The sequence below is a fragment of the Leptonychotes weddellii genome, chromosome 11 (genome assembly GCF_054177405.1).
Source record: "Leptonychotes weddellii isolate Sample4059 chromosome 11, ASM5417740v2, whole genome shotgun sequence".
In the NCBI taxonomy this organism is placed as follows: domain Eukaryota; kingdom Metazoa; phylum Chordata; class Mammalia; order Carnivora; family Phocidae; genus Leptonychotes; species Leptonychotes weddellii.
In genome coordinates, this window is record NC_138379.1 from 44,933,731 (window position 1) to 44,954,381 (window position 20,651).

The window sequence follows — 20,651 nt, forward strand, 5'->3', positions numbered from 1 at the left end:
TTACCATTTTGATCATTTTTAAGTGTACTGTTCAGTAGTGTTAAGCATGTTCACATTATTGCGCAATCTCCAGAACTTTTCATCTTGCAAAACTGAAACTCTATACTCATAAAACAACTATCAATTTCCCCCCTTCCTCCAGCCACCAGCAAACATAATTCTACTCTTTGTCTCTATCAGTGTGACTACTCTAAATGTCTCATATAAGTGGAATCATACACTCTTTGTCTTGTGATGATTTATTTCACTTATCATAATGTCCTCAAGATTCATCCATGTTGTAGCATGTATCAGAATTTCCTTCCTTTTGAAGGCTGAATAGTCTAATATATGTATATACCACTCATTTAAGGGTTTCCAGACCCAATTCCAACATAGGGGAGGTCCTCCACACAGCACCAAGCAATTCTAGGCAACCACCAGGGTGTCTAAAATTCAATTCAATTCTGACACTACCTTCCCAGAGATAGCATCAGATTCCACAGATTAAGTGTTCAGTCCTACAAGACTGCCCCGCCCCCATTTCAGATGCCAGGTGCAAGCCCCAGGCTGTTGTTACCTGGGCTTCTGACTTGCACAGCCTCCTCCTTAGGTTCTTTTAATTTGCTAGGGTGGCTTATAAAACTCAGGAAAACACTTATATTTACCAGCTTAAGATCAAATCAACAGCCAGATGGAAAAGATACATAGGGTGAGGTATGGCGAAAGGGTGAAGAGCATCCACGCTCTCTGAGTTCTCCACTCAGCCCGAATCTCTACATGTTCACCAACCTGGAAGCTCGAAGGACCCAGTCTTTTGGGGTTTTTATGGAGGCTTCATTCATAGCCAGGACTGACTAAGTCATGGCTATTGGTTGATTCAACCTCCAGTCCTGCTCCCCTCCTAAACTGAAAGTTCCAACCCTTTTAATCACAAGTTGGTCCTCCTGGCAACCAGGCCCTGCTCCTGGGTGGTGTCCTAATGTCACCTTTATTAACAAAACAAAAGACACCTTTATTGCCCTTATCACAGGAAATTCCAAGGGTTTTAGAAAGAGCTGTGAGCCAGGAACCTCAAATAAAGCCCAAATACATTATGAGGAATACATTTTGGGCCTCTGGGTGACCAAATATATATATTTCTTATAAATTACAGTATTGCAACCACATCATGTTTATCCATTCATCCACTGATTACCACTTAGGTTGCTTCCACCTTTTGCCCCTTAGGAATAACGTTGCTGTGAACACAGGTGTACAAATAGCTCTTTGAGACCCTGCTTTAAATTCTTTTGGATATATATACCCAGAGTGGATTTGCTGAATCATTTGGTAAATCTAATATTAATTTTTTAAAGAACCACCATACTGTTTTTCATAACACCTACACCATTTTACATTCCTACCAGGAGTGCACAAGGGCTACATTTCCTCCAAAACTTATAATTTCCTGTGGAGTTATTTTGTTGTTGTTTTGTTTTGTTTTTTGATAGCAGCCATCCTAGTAACTTTGACTCACAAAGGTAGCATAAATAGATTAAGACAAAATGTCAGTATTCTCATGTAAATATTAAAACATCATTATTAAAAATGCCAAAGTTTAAATGACTTACTTAATATGGTATGTGTTGGGGCGCCTGGGTGGCTCAGTCGTTAAGCATCTGCCTTCGGCCTGGGTCAAGATCCCGGGGTCCTGGGATTGAGCCTCGCATTGGGCTCCTTGCTCAGCGGGAAGCCTGCTTCTCCCTCTCCCACTCCCCCTGCTTGTGTTCCCTCTCTCGCTGTCTCTCTCTCTGTCAAATAAATAAATGCAATCTTTAAAAAAAAAAAAATACGGTATGTGTTAATTAGTGTTTTAAACGTATATTGATTTTTTTTGTTTTATTTAAATTCAAGTTAGTTAACACATAATGTATTATTAATTTCAGGGGTAGAATTGTGTGATTCATCATTTGCATATAACACCCAGTGCTCATTACATCAAGTGCCCTCCTTAAGGCCCGTTACCCAATTACCCCACTCCCTTGTATGTATATGAAAAAGAGACAGGTGGGGCTAGATAGGAAGAGATAGATAGGGGGCTCCGTGATCAGGCTCACAGAAATCCCAAAAATGTGGAGGTGTATTGAAACAAGAGATAAGGGAACACTCCAGACTACTCTGCCCTAGGTGTCCTGAGGGGGAAGTCTTATTTATGACGGTCTACTGTGGTCAACAGAAAATAACCAGACCCTAAGAAGTAAGCCATTAAAGATGTTTTATCACTAGTCCTTAATCAATGGTGCTGCCAGTAGAGAAGTCAAAAAGATTTAAGTTCCCAGGTTAACTTTCTATAAAAGACCAACCCTAAAAGCCCTCAGTGGCAACCCTGTTGGGACTCCTCTCACTCTTGAGAGTTTTTTTCTGTCGCTTTACTAATTCTCCTTTGTCTGCAAGATTCATTCTTCAACCGTGAGACAAGAACCTAGCCCTCCCGCTTCATTTATACCACATCTTCTTTATTCATTGATCCATCGATGGACATCTGGGCTTTTTCCATATTTTGGCTATTGTGGACATTGCTGCTATAAACACTGGGGTGCATGTGCTCCTTCGAATCATTATTTTTTTTAAGATTTATTTATTTATTTTGGAAAGAGAGAGAGAGCACAAGCTGTGGGGAGAGGCAGAGGGAGAGGGAGAAGCAGACTCTCTACTGAGCAGGGAGCCCTATTCAGGGCTGGATCCCAGGACCCCAGGATCACGACCTGAGCCAAAGGCAGCCGTTTAACCAACTGAGCCACCTAGGTGCCCCTCAAATCACTATTTTTATATCCTTTGGATAAATACCTAGTAGTGCAATTGCTGGGTTGTAGGGCAATTCTAGTTTTAACTTTTTGAGGAACCTCCATGCTGTTTTCCAGAGTGGCTGCACCAGTTTGCATTCCCACCAACAGTGTAAGAGGGTTCCCCTTTCTCCGCATCCTCGCCAACACTGTTGTTTCCTGAGTTGTTAATTTTAGCCATCCTGACCATTGTGAGGTGGTATCTCATTGTGGTTTTGATTTGTATTTCCCTGATGATGAGTGATGAGCATTTTTTCACGTGTCTGTTGGCCATTTGTATGTCTTCTTTGGAGAAATGTCCATTCATGTCTTCTGCCCATTTCTTAACTGGATTTTTTTTTATTTTTAGGGGGGGTTGAGTTTGATAAGTTCTTTATAGATTTTGGATACTAGCCCTTCATCTGATATGTCGTTTGCAAATATCTTTTCCCATTCCATAGGTTAACTTTTAGTTTTGCTGATTGTTTCCTTTGTGGTGCAAAAGTTTTTATCCTGATGAAATCCCAATCGTTCATTTTTGCTTTTGTTTCCCTTGCCTCTGGAGACATGTCTAGCAAGAAGTTGCTGCAGCCGAGGTCAAAGAGGTTGTGTTCTTCTCTAGGATTTTGATGGATTCCTGTCTACATTTAAGTCTTTCATCCATTTTGAACTTATTTTTTTGTATGGTGTAAGAAAGTGGTCCAGTTTCATTTCCCTGCATTTGGCTGTCCAGTTTCCCCAACACCATTTGTTGAAGACTGTCTTTTTTCCATTGGATAGTCTTTCCTGCTTTGTCGAAGATTAGTTGCCCATAGAATTGAAGGTCCATTTCTGGGTTCTCTATTCTGTTCTATTGATCTATGTCTCTGTTTTTGTGCCAGTACCATGCTGTCTTGATGATTACAGATTTGTAATACAGCTTGAAGTCTGGAATTGTGATGCCTTCAGCTTTAGTTTTCTTTTTCAATGTTACCTTGGCTATTTGGGGTTTTTTTCTGGTTCCACACAAATTTTAGAATTGTTTGTTCTAGCTCTATGAAGAATGCTGGTGCTACTTTGATAGGGATTGCATTGAATGTGTAGATTGTTTTAGGTAGTATAGACATTTTAACAATATTTTTTTCTTCCAATCCATGAGCATGGGATGTTTTTCCATTTCTTTGTGTCTTCCTCAATTTATTTCATAAATGTTCCATAGTTTTTGGAGTACAGATCTTTTATGTCTTGGGTTACGTTTATTCCTAGGTATCTTATGGTTTTTGGTGCAATTAAAAATGGATGGATTCCTTGATTTCTTTCTGCTGTTTCATTATTGATGTATACAAATACAACAGACTGCTGTCCACTGATTTTATATCCTGCCACTTTGCTGAATTCCTGAATCAGTCCTAGCAATTTTTTGGTGGAGTCTTTTGGGTTTTCCACATAGATTATCATGTCATCTGTGAAGAGTAAAAGTTTGACTTCCTCTTTGCCGATTTAGGTGCCTTTTCTTTCTTTTTGTTGTCTGATTGCTGAGCCTAGGACTTCCAGTACTATTTTAAATAACAAGGGTGAGAGTGGACATCCCTGTTGTGTTCCTGACCTTAGGGGAAAAGCTCTGTATTTCCCCACTGAAGATGGTATTAGCTGTGGGTCTTTCATATATGGCCTTTATAAACATATATGGATGTCCAAATTATTTGTCCTTATTTAAAATGGGATTGATAGGGACGCCTCAGTGGCTCAGTCAGTTAAACGTTTGCCTTCGGCTCAGGTCATGATCCCAGGGTCCTGGAATCAAGTCCCGCATCAGGCTCCCCACTCAGCGAGGAGTCTGCTTCTCCCTTGGCCTGTCATTCCTGCTTGTCTCTTTCTGTCTCTCTCTGACAAATAAATAATAAATAAAATCTTTAAAAAAATGGGATTAATATTTACTAATTCCCATTCAAGTGGAAACAAGACTATTTGGTGCACTAATGCTAACAATTCATTTACTGGAAATAACACATGTGCAAACCTAATTTAGGGATGGTATTGTGGAGGAAGGGATGTGCAGGTTTGAAAAGCCATAAATGCCTGTGTATGTGGGCCAGAGGGAGAGATATTAAAAAGGTGTCTGTACTTCTGGGCTTCCTGGGATAATAGCTGCCCCTGAGGCCTTCAGACCATTACATTTTCATCTCAAGAACATCTCTTGGTATTATCTTCTATTACAGTTTTACTAATGTTGTAAGTTTGTCCTCCTATCAACCATTTTACTGTTATTGGTGAATAGAGGCCTTACCTCTTATGATATGGAATTATCACATCACATCACATCACAACCAGAACTTAATTTCTTTCAGTAAACATTTCAATAGCTTATTGATATTCAACTGCTTGTAATTATTGAACATCTATTTCTTTCCCCTTTAACTTAATTATTCAGTAACTAAATGAACATCTATTTCTTATTTAAGTAAATTAGTCTGTCCATCCATGTTTGTTCCTCTAGTTCCTTTTGAATATTTCATGTCTTTATATATGTCCATAGGTCCAACCCCCTCAGCTCAGCTCTCATTAGTACTTCAATCTCTGCAGGTCTTTCCTGGAAATGACAAGGTGAGAGACAGAACCCATTTGCAATCTGTTCAGGAGTCCATCCAATCAGATCAGAGCATACATTCCAGATTTGGTTGTCCCCAACCTCCTCAAAGTCCTGATACACTCTCCACCAGTTCCATTCCTCGTTCTGTCTCCTTTAACTTATTTACCATTTGATCTTAGCTTGGCCTTTAATTTAAAAAGATGGTTGTTACTTAGCCGACACCCATGTATATGACAGCAAAACTTCTCATCTCTTCCCCTTTATCAATTTTAGGCTACAGGATGGAATAAACATAGTTCCAGAAAAAAAAGCTAAGGTCCTGGGTCTTCTATAATGAGAAAGAGGAACTGTCTAAGGTTCTAGGCACTCCTTGTACCCCATGGAACAAACTAATAGGTCTCGACAAAAATCTGCACTTTCCTTCCCTTGAAATTTGTTGTACATAATACAGTTTTACAGTTTTCCTTGCAGTTAGGTGTGGCCCCATGGCTATTCTCAGCAATAGAAAGTGAGCAGAAATTATGAATCCCATATTTAAGTGAGGAATTTAAGAAGCAAATTGCCTCCCCAGGTTTTTTTACCCTTCTGCTGGCTGGATGCTTAAGACAATACTGTCTTTGGGGATGGCAGACTCAGATGGAAGAAAGCTTGGTGCATGAAACCCACATGGAAGAGTGCCATGCAGCACTAATTACATTCATGTTTGATTTTTAAACGAAAGTAACTTCTTTAGTATTTGATCCATTATGTTTTTGGATTTACTTTTTTTTTTTTTTTAAAGATTTATTTATTTATTTGAGAGAGCGAGAATGAGAGAGAGTACATGAGAGGGGGGAGGGTCAGAGGGAGAAGCAGGCTCCTTGCTGAGCAGGGAGCCCGATGCGGGACTCAATCCCGGGACTCCAGGATCATGACCTGAGCCGAAGGCAGTTGCTTAACCAACTGAGCCACCCAGGCGCCCATGGATTTACTTTCCATAGCAGGTTAGTCTACCACATTATGCCAAAATGGCAAGGCCAGTAGGCCTCTGCCCAGAGCCCCCAGGAGAGTCAGGGCTGCAAATTCATTCCTCCAAATCTCACTGGACAACCTTCCCCAGATCTCACCTAAACAATCCCAGCAAGTACTTTGTCTTTCCTTATTGTCTAAGGTCATTCACTGAACACCTCCACTGGTAGAGGACAGCTGGGCTAACTCCTTTTTACCTGGAACTTATTACATGGGAAAATAAGTGGAAGGGAGAAATTACTCAGGCAGATTCTCTCTCATCATCTCTCATCCTCAAACCCCCACCAGCTTTGTGGGCAACTATTTGCCTGCTCTATCTCCTTTTATAGTTCTTCCAATTGAAATGCAAATCAGGATGAAGAGTGTGCATTTGGCCTCTGGTCTCCCACAAATTTCATCTCCCAAATAGAACTCTGACCTAGAGCAAACCAGTACTGGGCTTTTACTGTAACCTGTACTTCATCTCCCCACAGACACCAGAGCTGAGCCCGGACGATGAACTGGTTAGTATTTCTTCAAATCATGAAGAAACATCAAGCGTCCAACAGACTGAGGGCTAAAGACAGGGACCAGACTAGGCAGAATCGTTTTCTCTGGCCATGATCCCTTTCTATGATCTTCCACATCGTAAATTTCTAGATATGTTGAGATCTTCTCTCCGCCATTACCTTCTTCTACAAAAATATGTCAGGGGGGTAGGGGGTCTGTGTAGAGATGAACATATCTGCCCTACACTAGGGCCCTGGTAAGGAAAGAAATTGCATTACAGAAAGAGCTGTCCAATAGAAAGACAATATAAGCCACATATGTAATTTTAAATTTTCTAGTATCTACATCTAAAAAGTAAAATGAAACTGAAGTTAATATTTATTTAATCCAATATATGCAAAATATTATCATTGCAATCTACAATAGAAAAGTTTTAAGATATTTTACATTATTTTTTAAAATTAAGTCTTCCAAATCAGGTGTGTGGGGGCCTGGGTGGCTCAGTCGGTTAATCGTCTGCCTTTGGCTCAGGTCATGATCCCAGGGTCCTGGGATCAAGCCCCACATCGGGCTCCTTGTTCAGGGAGTCTGCTTCTCCCTCTACCCCTCACCCCACTTGTGTTCTCTCTCTCTCACTTTCTCTCACTGTCTCTCAAAAAAAAAAAAATCAGGTGTGCATTTTACACATGAAGCACACTTCAATTCAGACTAGTTATATCTGAAGTACTCAATAGCTCTTGGCTACCATATCGGACAGCAGCTCTAGTCAACTCCTCGATATCTGTTTCCACACTCACATCCACCTCCTAATTTCTTTTACAGCTGGCTCAAAGCATATACCACCTCTAGCAAAGTCATAGCAGCTCATTCACAAGCTGTTCATGTTTGAGCATAAAGAAATGGGGTGAAGCTGAAAAAGCACTTCCTAAAAGTGCTTTATATTTTCTTGTATGTTTTCCTCCCATTCTGGGAGAAAAATCTGTTTTGGATTGATCATTTTCTTCTCCCCTTTTTCTATTTCAATGAATTTGGGAGATTTGTTTTAAATTTTCAATTATTACCCTTAAATTTTTAAATCCATGAAGGTTGTAGTGAAAAGTGAAGTTAAAATTTCTTTCTTTGAATTTAAAGCCACCAAAATTAACATTTTAATGGTTTTTAGCACTCAATCCTATATATACTTACACAAAAGTACAGTAATTTCTTTGCTTATTTATTGAATTTTATAAAACCTGACAACAATGTAACAATACAGGTCAATTTTTGTCATAAATGGAGATGGAAATGAAATGTAAACAATGTATTAGCAAAAACAAATCCAGTATTGCATATGAAGAATTAGTGATTTATTTCAGGACTTTGTGTTGCATTTAAAAATGGAAACAAATCAATGTACTCCAATAACAGAATAAAAATGACATAGGATTATCTCAATAATTATAGACCATATCTGTTGAAATTCAATTTTCCATTCAGTACAAAAATTATAGCAATTAATAGAAAAGAACTTCCTGAATTTGCTCCCATGAATCAACAACAACAAAAACAACTCCATCAAATATCATGCTTAATGGTAACATGTTGAAAGCTACCCCCACCCATCCCAAGATCTGTAATTAATTAGGGATGTCCACTATCACCTCTGGGTATATTTTGGTACTGAGTAAATGTTTGAGGGAAGGATGTAAGAATGTGAGAAAACAGAAGTTCAGAAAGGAGAGACTGAGGTATAGATGAATCTCAGAGTGAAGGGTCCTGCTCAGATATGGGTGCAGACAGCGGAATGTTCAAGAGCTTGGGCGACGCAGGGTCATGGGGACTACACAGTTGCAAGGATTAAAATATGGAGAAAGGGTGGTAGGAAAGTAATATTTAGAGAAGGTGTAGATGGGAAAGCCATGGTTTGTGACATTATAAAAGGAGACAGTGCCGGCCTCATAGTCTAAGAAAACCCCAACACGGCGAGGGGGCACCATCATGGAGAGGAGCAGGGAAGTGGAAGATTCCTCATAGGCTCTGTATTCATGTTTATGATGTAGCCCAATCACCCAGTATCCACTTTGAGGTTGATATCTGGAGTAAACATTTCGATTGTTTATAAACTGGTTGAAACAGTATGTAGGTTCCACTGAATTACTGCACACCCCCAGGATCCAGTCAGTCTTCTTGGCCACATCCACTTCCCAGTAATGTTTCCCGGAGGAGAAGTGCTGAGAGCCCAGGATACCACAGTCATAATGCTCTTCCAGGTAAGACCCAGACAGCTTGGCACCCACAAATCTCACCTGTCTTCGGTTTTTAGACATGACAAGATTTAAATTAGCCGTGTGTGGATTCAGAGTCACGTCCACTGTGGGAAAAGGTACAACATCAGCTGATGAGGATGGGTATGTGGGTCTTAAGACACTGAGAAGAAGAAACACAGAAGTGGAGGAATTGGAACTATGTGGGGGGCTGGAGGGTTGGTATTAACACCTTGCAGTTGAGAGTGTGTGTGGGTATGTCGTGAGGGGGGTGGGGGAGCATACAAGAAAGGATAAGAACATGTCAGCTCAAAGAGGCATGGTTGCTACTTACCCCAGTAGCTCTGGACATCCGTCAGTTCTGTAATGATAAACAGTCAATTATGTTGTACAGAATGGACATAGGTCAGGTCTGCCGTCTCTCCCTTACTGATTGAGGGGTGAGGCAGGGAATTCTACAAGGATGCAAGCTGGCCATCTCGTTCCCCCTTAAGTATGAACTGCATCTTCTTCAGCATGGTATGCCCCCCCGCCGACCTCTCTCTGCACCACTATTCCCAAACACCAACTCTATACTCTATTTATTGCTTATGCTATAATTCCACATCCAAGAGCTGTCCCCTGAATCTCCTCACCTCTAAACACTCGCAGCATCCTTTTCAGATCTGGAACTCGAAACATACTCTTCAGCTTGGTAGGGAGAGCTTCTGGCTTCTTTAGGGCCCAGAACTCACTTCTAGAAAGAACAGACCTTATGAATCTCCTACACTGCCGGCCTTGGGTTCCTCCAACACCCGTCCCCCTCATTGACCAGGCCCCTGGGAGAACTTCAGCATTCTTTCCTTAAGAAAATTAGCATCATTCTGCAAAGAGCTCTGGCACTGGGACCAGAAGACCTGGACTAGAAACTAGCTTCTCACCATCTGTGCAAACTTGGATAAGATCTAACCCTTCAAAGACTCATTTTAGTTTGTTTTGTTTTTGTAAAATACAGTAATTTCCCCTTCTCTCTCTACATCCTAAGATTATATAAAATTAAATAATGGCTGGGAAATCTTTTGCTACCTCTAAAAATGATACAAAGTGCTTACAATGTCAGTGACATCTTAAGGGTCTACTATAAGGGGCTGGAGATGTGTGTGTTGACAGGGAGAACACCAGGAACCTGCTGCTGGGGCTCTGAGAATTTTGAGTAAAGGGCTTCCTTCTGAAGAATGAGTTTAGGCCTTAGGATCTGCCAGAGGCCTGGAGAGAAAACCCTGCAGAACAGTGTTTTAGGAGGCACTGTCTCTGGGAGTATCATGCCAGTTGGAGAAAGGAGACGTCTTCACCTCCAAACCAAGAGTGAACACTTCAGAAGCGACAACAGGCTCCATATTTCATGTGTCTGTGAGGAGCTTAAAGGTACCAGGTATGTGGGCAAACCCAGATGTCACCTCAATGGATGAGATTCTAGAGTATGGGATAGAGAGAGAACATGTTTTGTTCTAGGGCCAAAACCAATCTTCTCAAGACCTCACGTCTATGTTTTTACTGGAATTGAAAAAAATGGAAGTTTGAGGAGAAATAGGTAGCAAGGCAGGACTCTTCTAAAGCCAAGAGAGAAAGGGAAATTGAAGGCAAATAAATGCCTCAGGCACTGATTCATGGGCCTTGGGAAAGACAGTTGGGAAATTTCCCTCTGATAAAATACTAAAAGCTACAAGAATCAGGGCTAGAAACAGGTAGAGTTTTGTGGCAAAGGGGACCAATTATGGGATACTAGGAGAGTTAATGATACTGCAAATTTTATTCTTAAAAACACTACTGTCCCCAATTTGTGACCATCCCCCTCCAATCACCCAAATTCTCTTACCATAGAAACTAGGTCATTCCCTTTATTTTGGAGAACCCAAAAATTCTCATGATGAGCAACTCAAGACATCACAGTCCTAAATCTTCCCTGCCTTGCGATTTTTCTTTTTTTCCTTTTCCACTGACCACAAGATAACTCTATGGGTGTAGGAATCTTTTGTCAACCCAAGCGAACCAACCTGTGTTCTCTCCTACACATACCTTTTCATGACATCACTTACATCCTAGGAAGGAAAGAGAAATGTTAAGTCAAGGAGTGATAGGCCTCATCCTTATTCCTTATCCCATCCCCACCACCCCATGGTTATGATGGGAATAAAGATGGACCTGAAATGGAGGCCACAGAGTAGAATAAGAACTCAGAGCAGACTGTCCCTGAGTCCCTCTGTAGAGATGTTGGGAAATGATTCAATTCATTCATTAGTACCTTTATTTTGATGATAGAGTGTGTGTGTATATGTGTGTGTCTGTATGTGTAATATTATATATATATATATATACACCATCTGTTAGCACCAGAGAATCCCACATGATTGTCATAATTTCTGTCCTTGAGATGCTTACATTCTGGTTGCTAAGGAAACAAGAGCCTTAAAAGTGTTTATTTCTCAAACTTCACCTCTTCTCACCCTCTCTGCTACCCTTGCTGACTTCATCCAGTGTTCTTGATTTCGACACACACGTGTTGATGATTCCCAAATCTGTACTTCTGCTCAGATCGTTCTCACATATGCCAGCAAATGAGCCACAGGCACCACAAACTCAAGACATTAAACAAAAAAACCCCACAAAAACCTTACTTTTCTTGCAACCGTGAGGTCTCTTACCTTCAATCTTCTTCAGTATTGCCAGCATCCATTTAATCACCAAATTTGGACGAAACATGATCCTAAAAACTACCTTATATTCACCCTGATGTCCCATCTCAGACCAAGCCAGGCCCCTTCTCTTAGCCGTCTGCTCTTCACGGTCATCACAACCACCGCCGGCCTCCCTGGAGCAGAACTGCCTCATGGCCTCCTGCTTGGTCTAACTTCTGCTCTACACACCACACTGACTGAAGAAAAGGTCAACGGCTTGATCTACGGAACACAAGAATAACTATTTTCTCTGTGCTGGGGCTATTTTTGGTGGCATTTGACAGAAACACAACTCAAACTGGCTTGAATATGGAAAGCAGTAGAGGGGGTGGATGTGTCAATTTACACCAAATATCCAGGATTGCCATCAGCCTTAAGGCATGGTTGTACTGAAGAACTCAAATGGCCAAATCCGGGTGCCACTTCTTGGCTCCTTTTCTTGCATTACCTTTATTCTCATTGAAACTTGAAAGCTGCAAACTTGCATGGGCTATCAAATCTTAACATGCAACAATGTCACATAGATATGGAGAAGAGGAAGACTGTGTTTGTGCTGGGCGAGCTCTAGAAAACCTGACTGTGAAACAGCACTCAAGTGAAAAGACCCACTGGGCGGTCATATGAACAGGTGTGAGGGTCCAGATAGGGGCCTGGGTGAATCATACAAACTGATGATCCCTCTGCACTTATGGAGCAATTTTTATAGCTTGAAGAATCTGAGGAGGGGCTAGAATGGGGGCAGGGAGAAGTGTTAGGGTAACCCAATGTCCAAGCTGAAGAAAAAGGGCAAGAAGAATAAACCGAAGATGGGAAACCAGAAGCAGCACGTAAGAAAAGCTCCAATAGGTGGAATGTAGCTACCCCATGACCCCAATACTAGGGCCCAAGAGTAAGTAAAGAAGTGATTATTCTACCAACAAACGGAGAGAAAGAGGAAAGCAAGAAGGCAAACAGAAAGTAAGGAACAGCCTGAAGGTTCCAGAATGTTCCAAGTACATCCTGTTTCCACTTCAGTCACACTTTTCCCTCTATGTAGAAAACACCTGCTCAGATTTCAACTTCGGTTCAAGCTCCTGCATCAAATCTCTCCAAATCTGACACCCTGCCCTTTCCCGGCATGCGCACATGCAGGCATGCATACACACACACACCCCAAAACCCAGTCTTCTCTGTGCCTTAAAAAGACCCGTTCAAACTTCTATTACAACATGTTAAATGATTCTGCCCTAGAGACGAGAGTGAAAGCAAAGAAGGAATCGTGATAACATACAGAATCTCTAAGTACGTGAGTTGGTGTGTGTTTGCCTGTGACTAAGCTGGGCTGAAAAGTACCCAACAAATCCCAACACAGCCTCAGAGACAACAGGTGCCAAATGGCCAGTGAATCCCAACAGGGGGAAAGGGGACATATGACAATATCTGGAGGATTCTGGGTTGTCACAGCTGATGGGAGATGTTACTGACATCCATCCAGTAGGCAGAGGCCAGGGATGTTGCTAAACATCCTACAAGGTACCGGGCAGCCCCTCACGACAGGGAATTTCCGGCTCAAAATATCAATAGTGCTGGGATTCAGAAATGCTGCTCTAGAACATCAGTGGATATAACAGATCTTCTCCACAATATCAAACTTTTGGACTACGCTTTATATTTAATAAATAAAAACGAGATGGTGCCCTAGCATTTGTACTTTAATTATGCTATGCTTTACCCATGACCTCCGCACAGTTTAATAGGCAAGAGGCACAACAGGGCCAAATAAATCTTTTTCTTGCCCCGATCAGGTCATGAGTGCCATGTAAGAAGGGAAGGAAAGTTAGTCTCCCTTTGCCTTGACTCTCAGATTGGGGGCTCCTCCGCGGGTCTTACCTGCAGCAGCTCCATTGCTGACCCCTGACACCGAAGCTCCAGATCTGAGATGAGCTCCTTCAGTGACTGGCTCTGTTGGACCAGCTCACTCTCAGCCTTTTCTAAAATACTCAGCCCCTTCCTCTCTTCCTCCTCCAGCTTTTTCAATTGTCGCTGCTCCTCTTTGTCCAGGATGCTTCTCAACTTGTTAAACTCTGTCTGGATCCTGTGTCTCTCGGGTTCCATCTGATTCTTCAGGAACATGCAAGAGAAAAAGCCTGCTCATCTGTTGAGCTGAGGGTCTCTGCTCTTGGGTGGAGGGGGTGGAGAGTCAGGCTCAGCACTGCTTCCCTGGCCAGGTCTCACCAGGAAAGGAGGAGTAAAGACAGGAAGGAAGTCCTGCAGAACCTGTTCTTCCCTTCTGCTCTCTCTTCAGCTCTTCCCATACCATGAGCCCCAGGCTACCTTATCTAGGCCTCCAAGACATAGACTGTGACTCCTGGGTGAGGTCTAGAATCCAAACCGCCTCCCAGGCCTCCTGTGCCTCTGCATCGGCCTCCCCTTCCAATTTTGGGTACCCAGGTGGGAATGATTGGCTGGTGTGTGACCTATCTTTCCAGGAGCTTTCAGAGCTTGAAACTAGAACAAGGTCTGGAATCAGGAATTGGGGGCTGCCAATGGCCACGGTTCCTCTCCTATGTAACTATCTTTAAAAACCTGAATTCCTACAAATAATGCAATATATGTTAAGAAAAAAAAAAAAAGAAGATAGCAGGAGGGGAAGAATGAAGGGGGGAAATCGGAGGGGGAGACGAACCATGAGAGATGATGGACTCTGAAAAACAAACTGAGGGTTCTAGAGGGGAGGGGGATGGGAGGATGGGTTAGCCTGGTGATGGGTATTAAAGAGGGCACGTTCTGCATGGAGCACTGGGTGTTATGCACAAACAATGAATCATGGAACACTACATCTAAAACTAATGATGTAATGTATGGTGATTAACATAACAATAACAAATTAAAAAAAAAAAAAACCAAAACCTGAATTCCTTTTGATATGTTCATTCTCTATCTCCCCCTTCCCCATCCCTGCACCACGAACAACACCCTTGTTGGGAAGGGCTGCAGTGAAGGATTAGGCAAAGGGAACAGACAGGACCTGGGCTCCCATGCCCTGCCCTGATTCCTGTCCCAGGACACCTTCAGGAAGAATCTGTCTTACCTTCCAGGATGTCCTCTTCCCTATGATAACAGCAGTTAGTCTCTCAGCTTCCTGCTGCTCTAGCCTCAGCTTCCTCAGAGACTCCTGGAACTTCTCCTTAAAGAAACATCAGGGCAAGCAGGGTCAAACACCAACTCATCTCTGCCCAGAATGGAGTGAATGGGGACGAGATTATGCTGACCTCGGAAGCCTGTCCTGCCGGGGCTGAAGAACTGAGAAGGCCTAAGGCTCTTTTATGCACAGGGGCTGTGCATAAAAAGCCAATGGGCACAGGCTGATTCTCTTTCCTCCCAGGGAAAGAACCTGGCCATGCAGGACTTCCCTCTCACTGCCACCATATCGCCCACACTCAATCCACCAAGCCCCCTAGATACCCTTCGCAGCAACCTCTACTCATGCGGAGTAGGTCTTGAGCAGCAAGAAAGAGATAAAGTCTCTACTCTTGGGCAGAGGGGCATTTTCTAGGTTCATCCTCTAGGTAAATGGGAAAACGACAAAGAAATTAGATTACAGCATGAAGGAAAGTAACAATCTCCTACCTTCCCTCCATTTGGAATCCTACCTGGTACTCGTGGGCAACCTCCTCCATAAGGACCGTGTGGTGACCACGGTGCTCCTGAGACCGCTCGCAAAGCCAGCAAATGAGCTTCCCATCCTCCTTACAGAAGAGCTGGAGTTTCTCTCCATGGTGTGCACAGAGAATTGCCTTCAGCTGCATCCCAGGGCCCAACACCACCTCTCTGAGCCTCTCCACTATGTTGGCCAGGTGCCGATTCGGCCTCAGGTCCCCAGGCTGGTAGCTGGTCTGGCACACAGGACAGCTGCTTTCCCCTTCTTGGCCCATCACTGATTCTGCGCTGTTCCCCGTGATGCAAGCCTGGCAGAAGCTGTGGCCACAGTCTATGCTCAGGGGCTCTGTCAGGAGCTCCAGGCAGATGGGGCAGGTCACTTCATCTCGTATGTCCACCAGGACCGCTGAGGTCATTGTAGCTTCTCTCCTAGCTCCCGCCTGCCCAGCGAGGATTTCTAAGGTGCTTCTTGCTTACAGAATTCTGGGTAGATGGGTAAAAAAAAAAAGGGGGGGTGGTCAGGGTAAGAAATAAGTGTGAATAAAAGGATGCTGAGTATCTTGAACAAATAGGTCAGATACCTGAGGTCACAAGGGCTTCTTATTCAAGCTTCAAACATGTTATTTACCCCCAGATCATATTAGACATCAATTTGTACCCTCATTAGAACAAGGATTATGATTTTCCTTCACTCCTACTGGATGGAGGGACCAACTGAAGCCTGTGAGAGGAGTAGCCTTGAGTGAGCCACCATCTGTTCAATCTTTTCTCATCCACCAAAACACACCCTCACTGTTAAAAACATCAAAACACACTGCTGCCTCAGGATGTTTGCACTTGCTGTTACTGCTTCAAGAAAGACCCTTCACCTTAATATCTGCCTGACTCAGTGACTTCATTCCACATTCTCCTTACATGCTCCCTTATCAGAAGAGTTGGCTCTGTCTAGCCTAACTAAAGCATGGCCACCCATACAATCACTCTCCATATACTAACCTGCTTGATTTTCCTTTTTATCACCACCTAATATATATTTTTTATTGCCTGAATCCTCCCACTAGAATACAAGCTCTAGAAATCAGAAGCTGTTTTTGTTCATTACTGTATCTTCAGAAATAGCAGTGTCTACACACAGATCCTCAACTTTTTTAAAAATTTTAATTCCAGTAGAGTTCATATACAGTGTTATATTAGTTTCGAGTGTGTAAGGTCCTCAACTTTTGATGAATGAAAATCCAGAACCTCCTCTGTCATGAGTTTTCCCATGAGAATCATTTTATTGTGAAGACACTTGCGCCTTCTACCAGCTCTGTTCCTCACAGAGCCCTCTCATCCCTCATGGTCACCTTCCCAGAAACACCAAAGAAACAATGACCATAATAACCCTGAGGTAACATTTTTACACTTTTATACCTAACTGTGATTTAGAAATCACATTCCCCTGCTTTCCTTATCCCTCATAGAAAAACTCTGAATAAATAAGAGTATTTTTGGCCCTTTGATAAAGCAATAGAGACATTAAGTGACATTATAAAATCAAACATATTGTAAGTCAGAGTTGGCAGAACCTAACATGTCCACCGTCCTAGTTCAAGGCTCCGTCCTCAACCTCAGAACTTCCACCAGACATTCGGTGGTAAAGGTGGTAAAAGTCAAACACAGACCCAGTGCTTTAGGGGTGTGGAAATGAGAAAGGTCCTGTTTGATGAAGAAATTTCACCACGGCCCATCATAAACTTTGACAGGAGTCTTAAGGGACCCATGTGCTGGGGGGAAAGGGGAAAGGTTGGGGCGATGAAGGCCACATGCATTCTGGTGCAGGACCCTAGGAAGATGTGTGCCCGTGGGAGAAGACTAAAAAGTCAAGCATGGTTCTGTGGCCGGTGTGGGGAGATAATGATGCATGAAGGTATTTGTTTCAAGAACAGTTACGGGAAGGCATCATCATCAATACCATTTTCTGATCACTTCTTAAGTGCTAGGCAATGGCTGAACTCTTTACAGACATTGTAAAAAAAAAAAAAAGCAAATCCCACAATAATTCTATCGGGATGTTTAATAACACCTATTTTCAGTATAAAATACCAGATTTCAAAGATTTTGTTAGAAAAAATAATCTAAAACATATCACTAACAGTTTTTTTTTTTTTAAAGATTTTTTTTAAATTTATTTATTTGAGACAGAGAGAATGAGAGAGAGAGAGCACATGAGAGGGGGGAGGGTCAGAGGCAGAAGCAGGCTCTCTGCTGAGCAGGGAGCCCGATGCGGGACTCGATCCAGGGACTCCAGGATCATGACCTGAGCTGAAGGCAGTCGCTTAACCAACTGAGCCACCCAGGCGCCCACTAACAGTTTTTATATTGATTACACATCCTAATATTTTATGTTATTGATGCACTGAGTTAAATAAAATATATTCAAATCAATTTCACCTGTTTCTTCTTTTTAATGACGCTACTGGGAAATTTAAAATTATATAGGTGGCCCCATTATATTTCTATATTTATTTTCCACCTAATGCAGTACCATAGATATTCAAGACAGAGAAAGATTTTTTGAACAGAAAAGATGCTGTAAGAGTTAACGTCTCTTGTCAGAGGGAATGAAGCTGAGGCTGCAGAAAGGAAGAAACTGTGGAGGGGAGCATACGGTTAGCATATTTGAGTAGCTGTTGCCCACAGCCGAGCAGGTCCTTGACTACCTGCAGCAGCGAAGCACAGCCCAGAGGAGACAAGGCAGGTGAATTAGTCTCCCAAGAAGGCCTGTCTCAAGAGCAGTGTGGTTGGACTGAGAGAGGACAACCTGGCTGTGTGAGGAGTGCAGATCCCAGAGCCTGAGATGCCAGAGCCCAGTAGATCAAATTTGCAAATGAAAGAGGCCAAATTCATGACCAGGTGGAACTATTAAATCAGAAGCAGATGCCTGAAAAAGAATGTCAGGTGGTCTGCTGACTATCAGCATTGGCATCCAGTGGAGCTCTTTATGCAAAATCTCAGCCTACCCTGGCCAATTCAGTTTCTGCAAGTCAATAAAGATCTCCAGGTGAAGCGCATGCACATCAAGGCTTCAGAAGCCCTGTCTCACGTAAAGGCACTTCTTTCCCAGGCAGATGCAATTTAGGGGGCAAAAAGGGGCCAGGGAAGAGGAAGAGTCAGAGGACGGGCTGATGGTTAGATTGGAAGCATCCAATAGAACGGAAGCTCACAATTCAATATGAAAATGGCTTCAGAACAAAAGTCCGTGACTGGGCAGGGAATACTACAGGCTAGCCCACGCTGGGGGCTCAGAATGAGTTAGAAATAAGATGGGCAGGGCTGCCCCCCAGCTGGGAACTCTACTGAAAATGCAGTAAAAACTTAAACAGGTGGAAACTGCACTCATAAGTGAGTTTGGTTTCTTGTGCTTAGGGAATAACTATATATATATATATATATATATATATATATATATATATATATATAACCTTTGCGTAGGGTTATTATTCTACTTTAACCTATTATCTGGAATGGATTAACAGGTGGCACTTAATATTGGAATTGGAACATAATCAGCTTCAAATTCTTTTTTAAATTTACTTCAAAAGAAATCTCTATCCCATGCATTTCAGAAACGTATAATTTAAGAACTTTGCAAATTCTTAAAATATTGTCCTGCACAAGTTTTCTTCTCCCTGAGTTTTAGATAATCCATTAACTGAGGTTTTTTTAAATGGATAGTTCACAAAATTCTTTTTTTCCTTGCATTTGTGATATTCCACTTGTAATTCCAAATTTTAAAACTCTTGTTATATTTTCACTTGTTTAGAGGTTAGTCATATTCATCTTTATCACAGTGCATTTTAACATATTTTATTTCCCACTCTCTTCTTGCAAAAATTGTTCCGACTTAAATTTTTTAAAAGCTCAGCGTTGACTTTGTCAAGAATAATGACTTAATTTACTGTCAGGCAGTCGCCTGTGTTTAAACCCCTCCCTCACTTAATTCTCACCAAAACTCTAGGGTATAAATATTACTCGGTCCATTTTACAGATGGGGAAAAAAATGGAAGCTCAAAGAGGTCAGTGTCAGAGGCAGAATTTGGACACACAGCGGTTCTTCACCCATTTCTCCATCGACCGATTAACTTAATTAACATTGTCCCTAATCTCACCGAGCTCATTCGCAGCGAAGATGAAAAAGAAATAAAAATAAAATGATCGATATCATGAGCTCGGGAAGGGACCGCATCTTTTACCGGCCTCTCACCTCTGCCAGGAACGACAGTAAGCGGCCCGTCACAGAAGGGCAGACGTCTCCCCGTGTCCGGCATACCGACAGAATGAGCAGCCCCAGGTGGTCAAGACTCTCCCAGTAGTTTTGGGTAGACTGTGAGGATCCGGGGCGCGCGGGACTGCTCCTTTCCCAGAAAGGCAGGGCTCGAGGGCCCGGCCTTGGAACAGACCCGCAGGTCGGGCGAGGGCGGAAGCCTCACCCCCCAGCTCCCCAGGGAGAGGTCAGGGCCTCCCGGGTGGAGGATAAGCGGTGTCACTTCCTGGGGCAGAGAGGCAGAGATGGGGGAGGGGATGCTGACCTCGGAATCCACGCCAGTCCCACGGTTTGCACGCATTCCCGAACGCAAAACTTTCAGAGCTGCCTCCCCTACCTCCTGCGGCCCCCTGTCACGACCCTTTGCACAAACCACCCCCTGGTGCCGAGCCAGGAGTAGCCTGGCCTGTCGAGCTCTCTTGCCAAAGTTGAGTCAACTCAAAACCGCAGAGGTCTCCCTCACTCCCGTCCACCCGCGCGAACCCTGCAACCCAGCCTGCAGGATGGGTCGAACTCCCAGTACTAGCGCAGACAGCGGTGGCTGGCCAGAAAAAGGAGTGGCTCACTAACCTGGACTCTGGGGCCTGGATCGGAGCCGAGGACACACAGCTGCGGCCGCCTCCACCCCAGCCGAGAGACTCCAGGCCCAGAGGCGGGGCGAGGGAGGGCGAGGGCGGCTAATAGGGCCCGCCTGTCCCGCGCGGCGCGGGTCCCGCACTCCAGGGGTGTGGTCGCCGAGGCCCCACCTGCCAGCGGGGGCGCTGTTCCGCTTACCTGGGCGCCTCACGTGCGGGGGCCTTGGAGAACCCCTGAACGCCAGAGACGGCGCTTGCAAATTGTCTTCACTTGAGTTTTCCGACTTGTTGTCAGTGTTGAGGAACTGATAATACACCTGATTAA

At 43.3% G+C, this 20,651-nt stretch overlaps 1 protein-coding gene across 3 annotated transcripts; it reads right to left on the reverse strand.

Annotated features, from left to right (window-relative positions):
* Positions 1 to 8,062: 8,062 nt before the first annotated feature.
* TRIM6 (tripartite motif containing 6) lies at positions 8,063 to 20,438 on the reverse strand. Of its 3 annotated transcripts, none has more exons than XM_031027498.2 (8): positions 20,322 to 20,436; positions 15,439 to 15,928; positions 14,877 to 14,972; positions 13,676 to 13,906; positions 11,148 to 11,170; positions 9,728 to 9,825; positions 9,427 to 9,453; positions 8,063 to 9,199 (listed from the first exon to the last, which is right to left on the reverse strand). In XM_031027498.2, exons 2-8 carry the CDS (start codon positions 15,859 to 15,861, stop codon positions 8,637 to 8,639), a joined length of 1,461 nt encoding a protein of 486 aa, XP_030883358.1. In that variant the 5' UTR covers positions 15,862 to 15,928; positions 20,322 to 20,436; the 3' UTR covers positions 8,063 to 8,636. The 3 variants fall into 3 exon arrangements, with proteins under 3 accessions (XP_030883358.1, XP_081654831.1, XP_006732780.1); XM_006732717.3 differs by having other exon boundaries at positions 8,064 to 9,199; positions 9,728 to 9,828; positions 20,322 to 20,435; XM_081798705.1 differs by lacking the exon at positions 14,877 to 14,972 and having other exon boundaries at positions 9,728 to 9,828; positions 20,322 to 20,438.
* Positions 20,439 to 20,651: the final 213 nt, after the last annotated feature.

Bases quoted from the DNA above. Each gene is read 5' to 3' on its own strand.
- TRIM6 (XM_006732717.3), bottom strand. From the start codon at position 15,861: ATGACCTCAGCGGTCCTGGTGGACATACGAGATGAAGTGACCTGCCCC. The intron at 9,454-9,727 runs GTGAGGAGATTC...TTATCATTACAG, and splicing joins GATGCTGCGAGTGTTTAGAG to AACTGACGGATGTCCAGAGC. The intron at 9,200-9,426 runs GTAAGTAGCAAC...CTTTTCCCACAG, and splicing joins GGATGTCCAGAGCTACTGGG to TGGACGTGACTCTGAATCCA.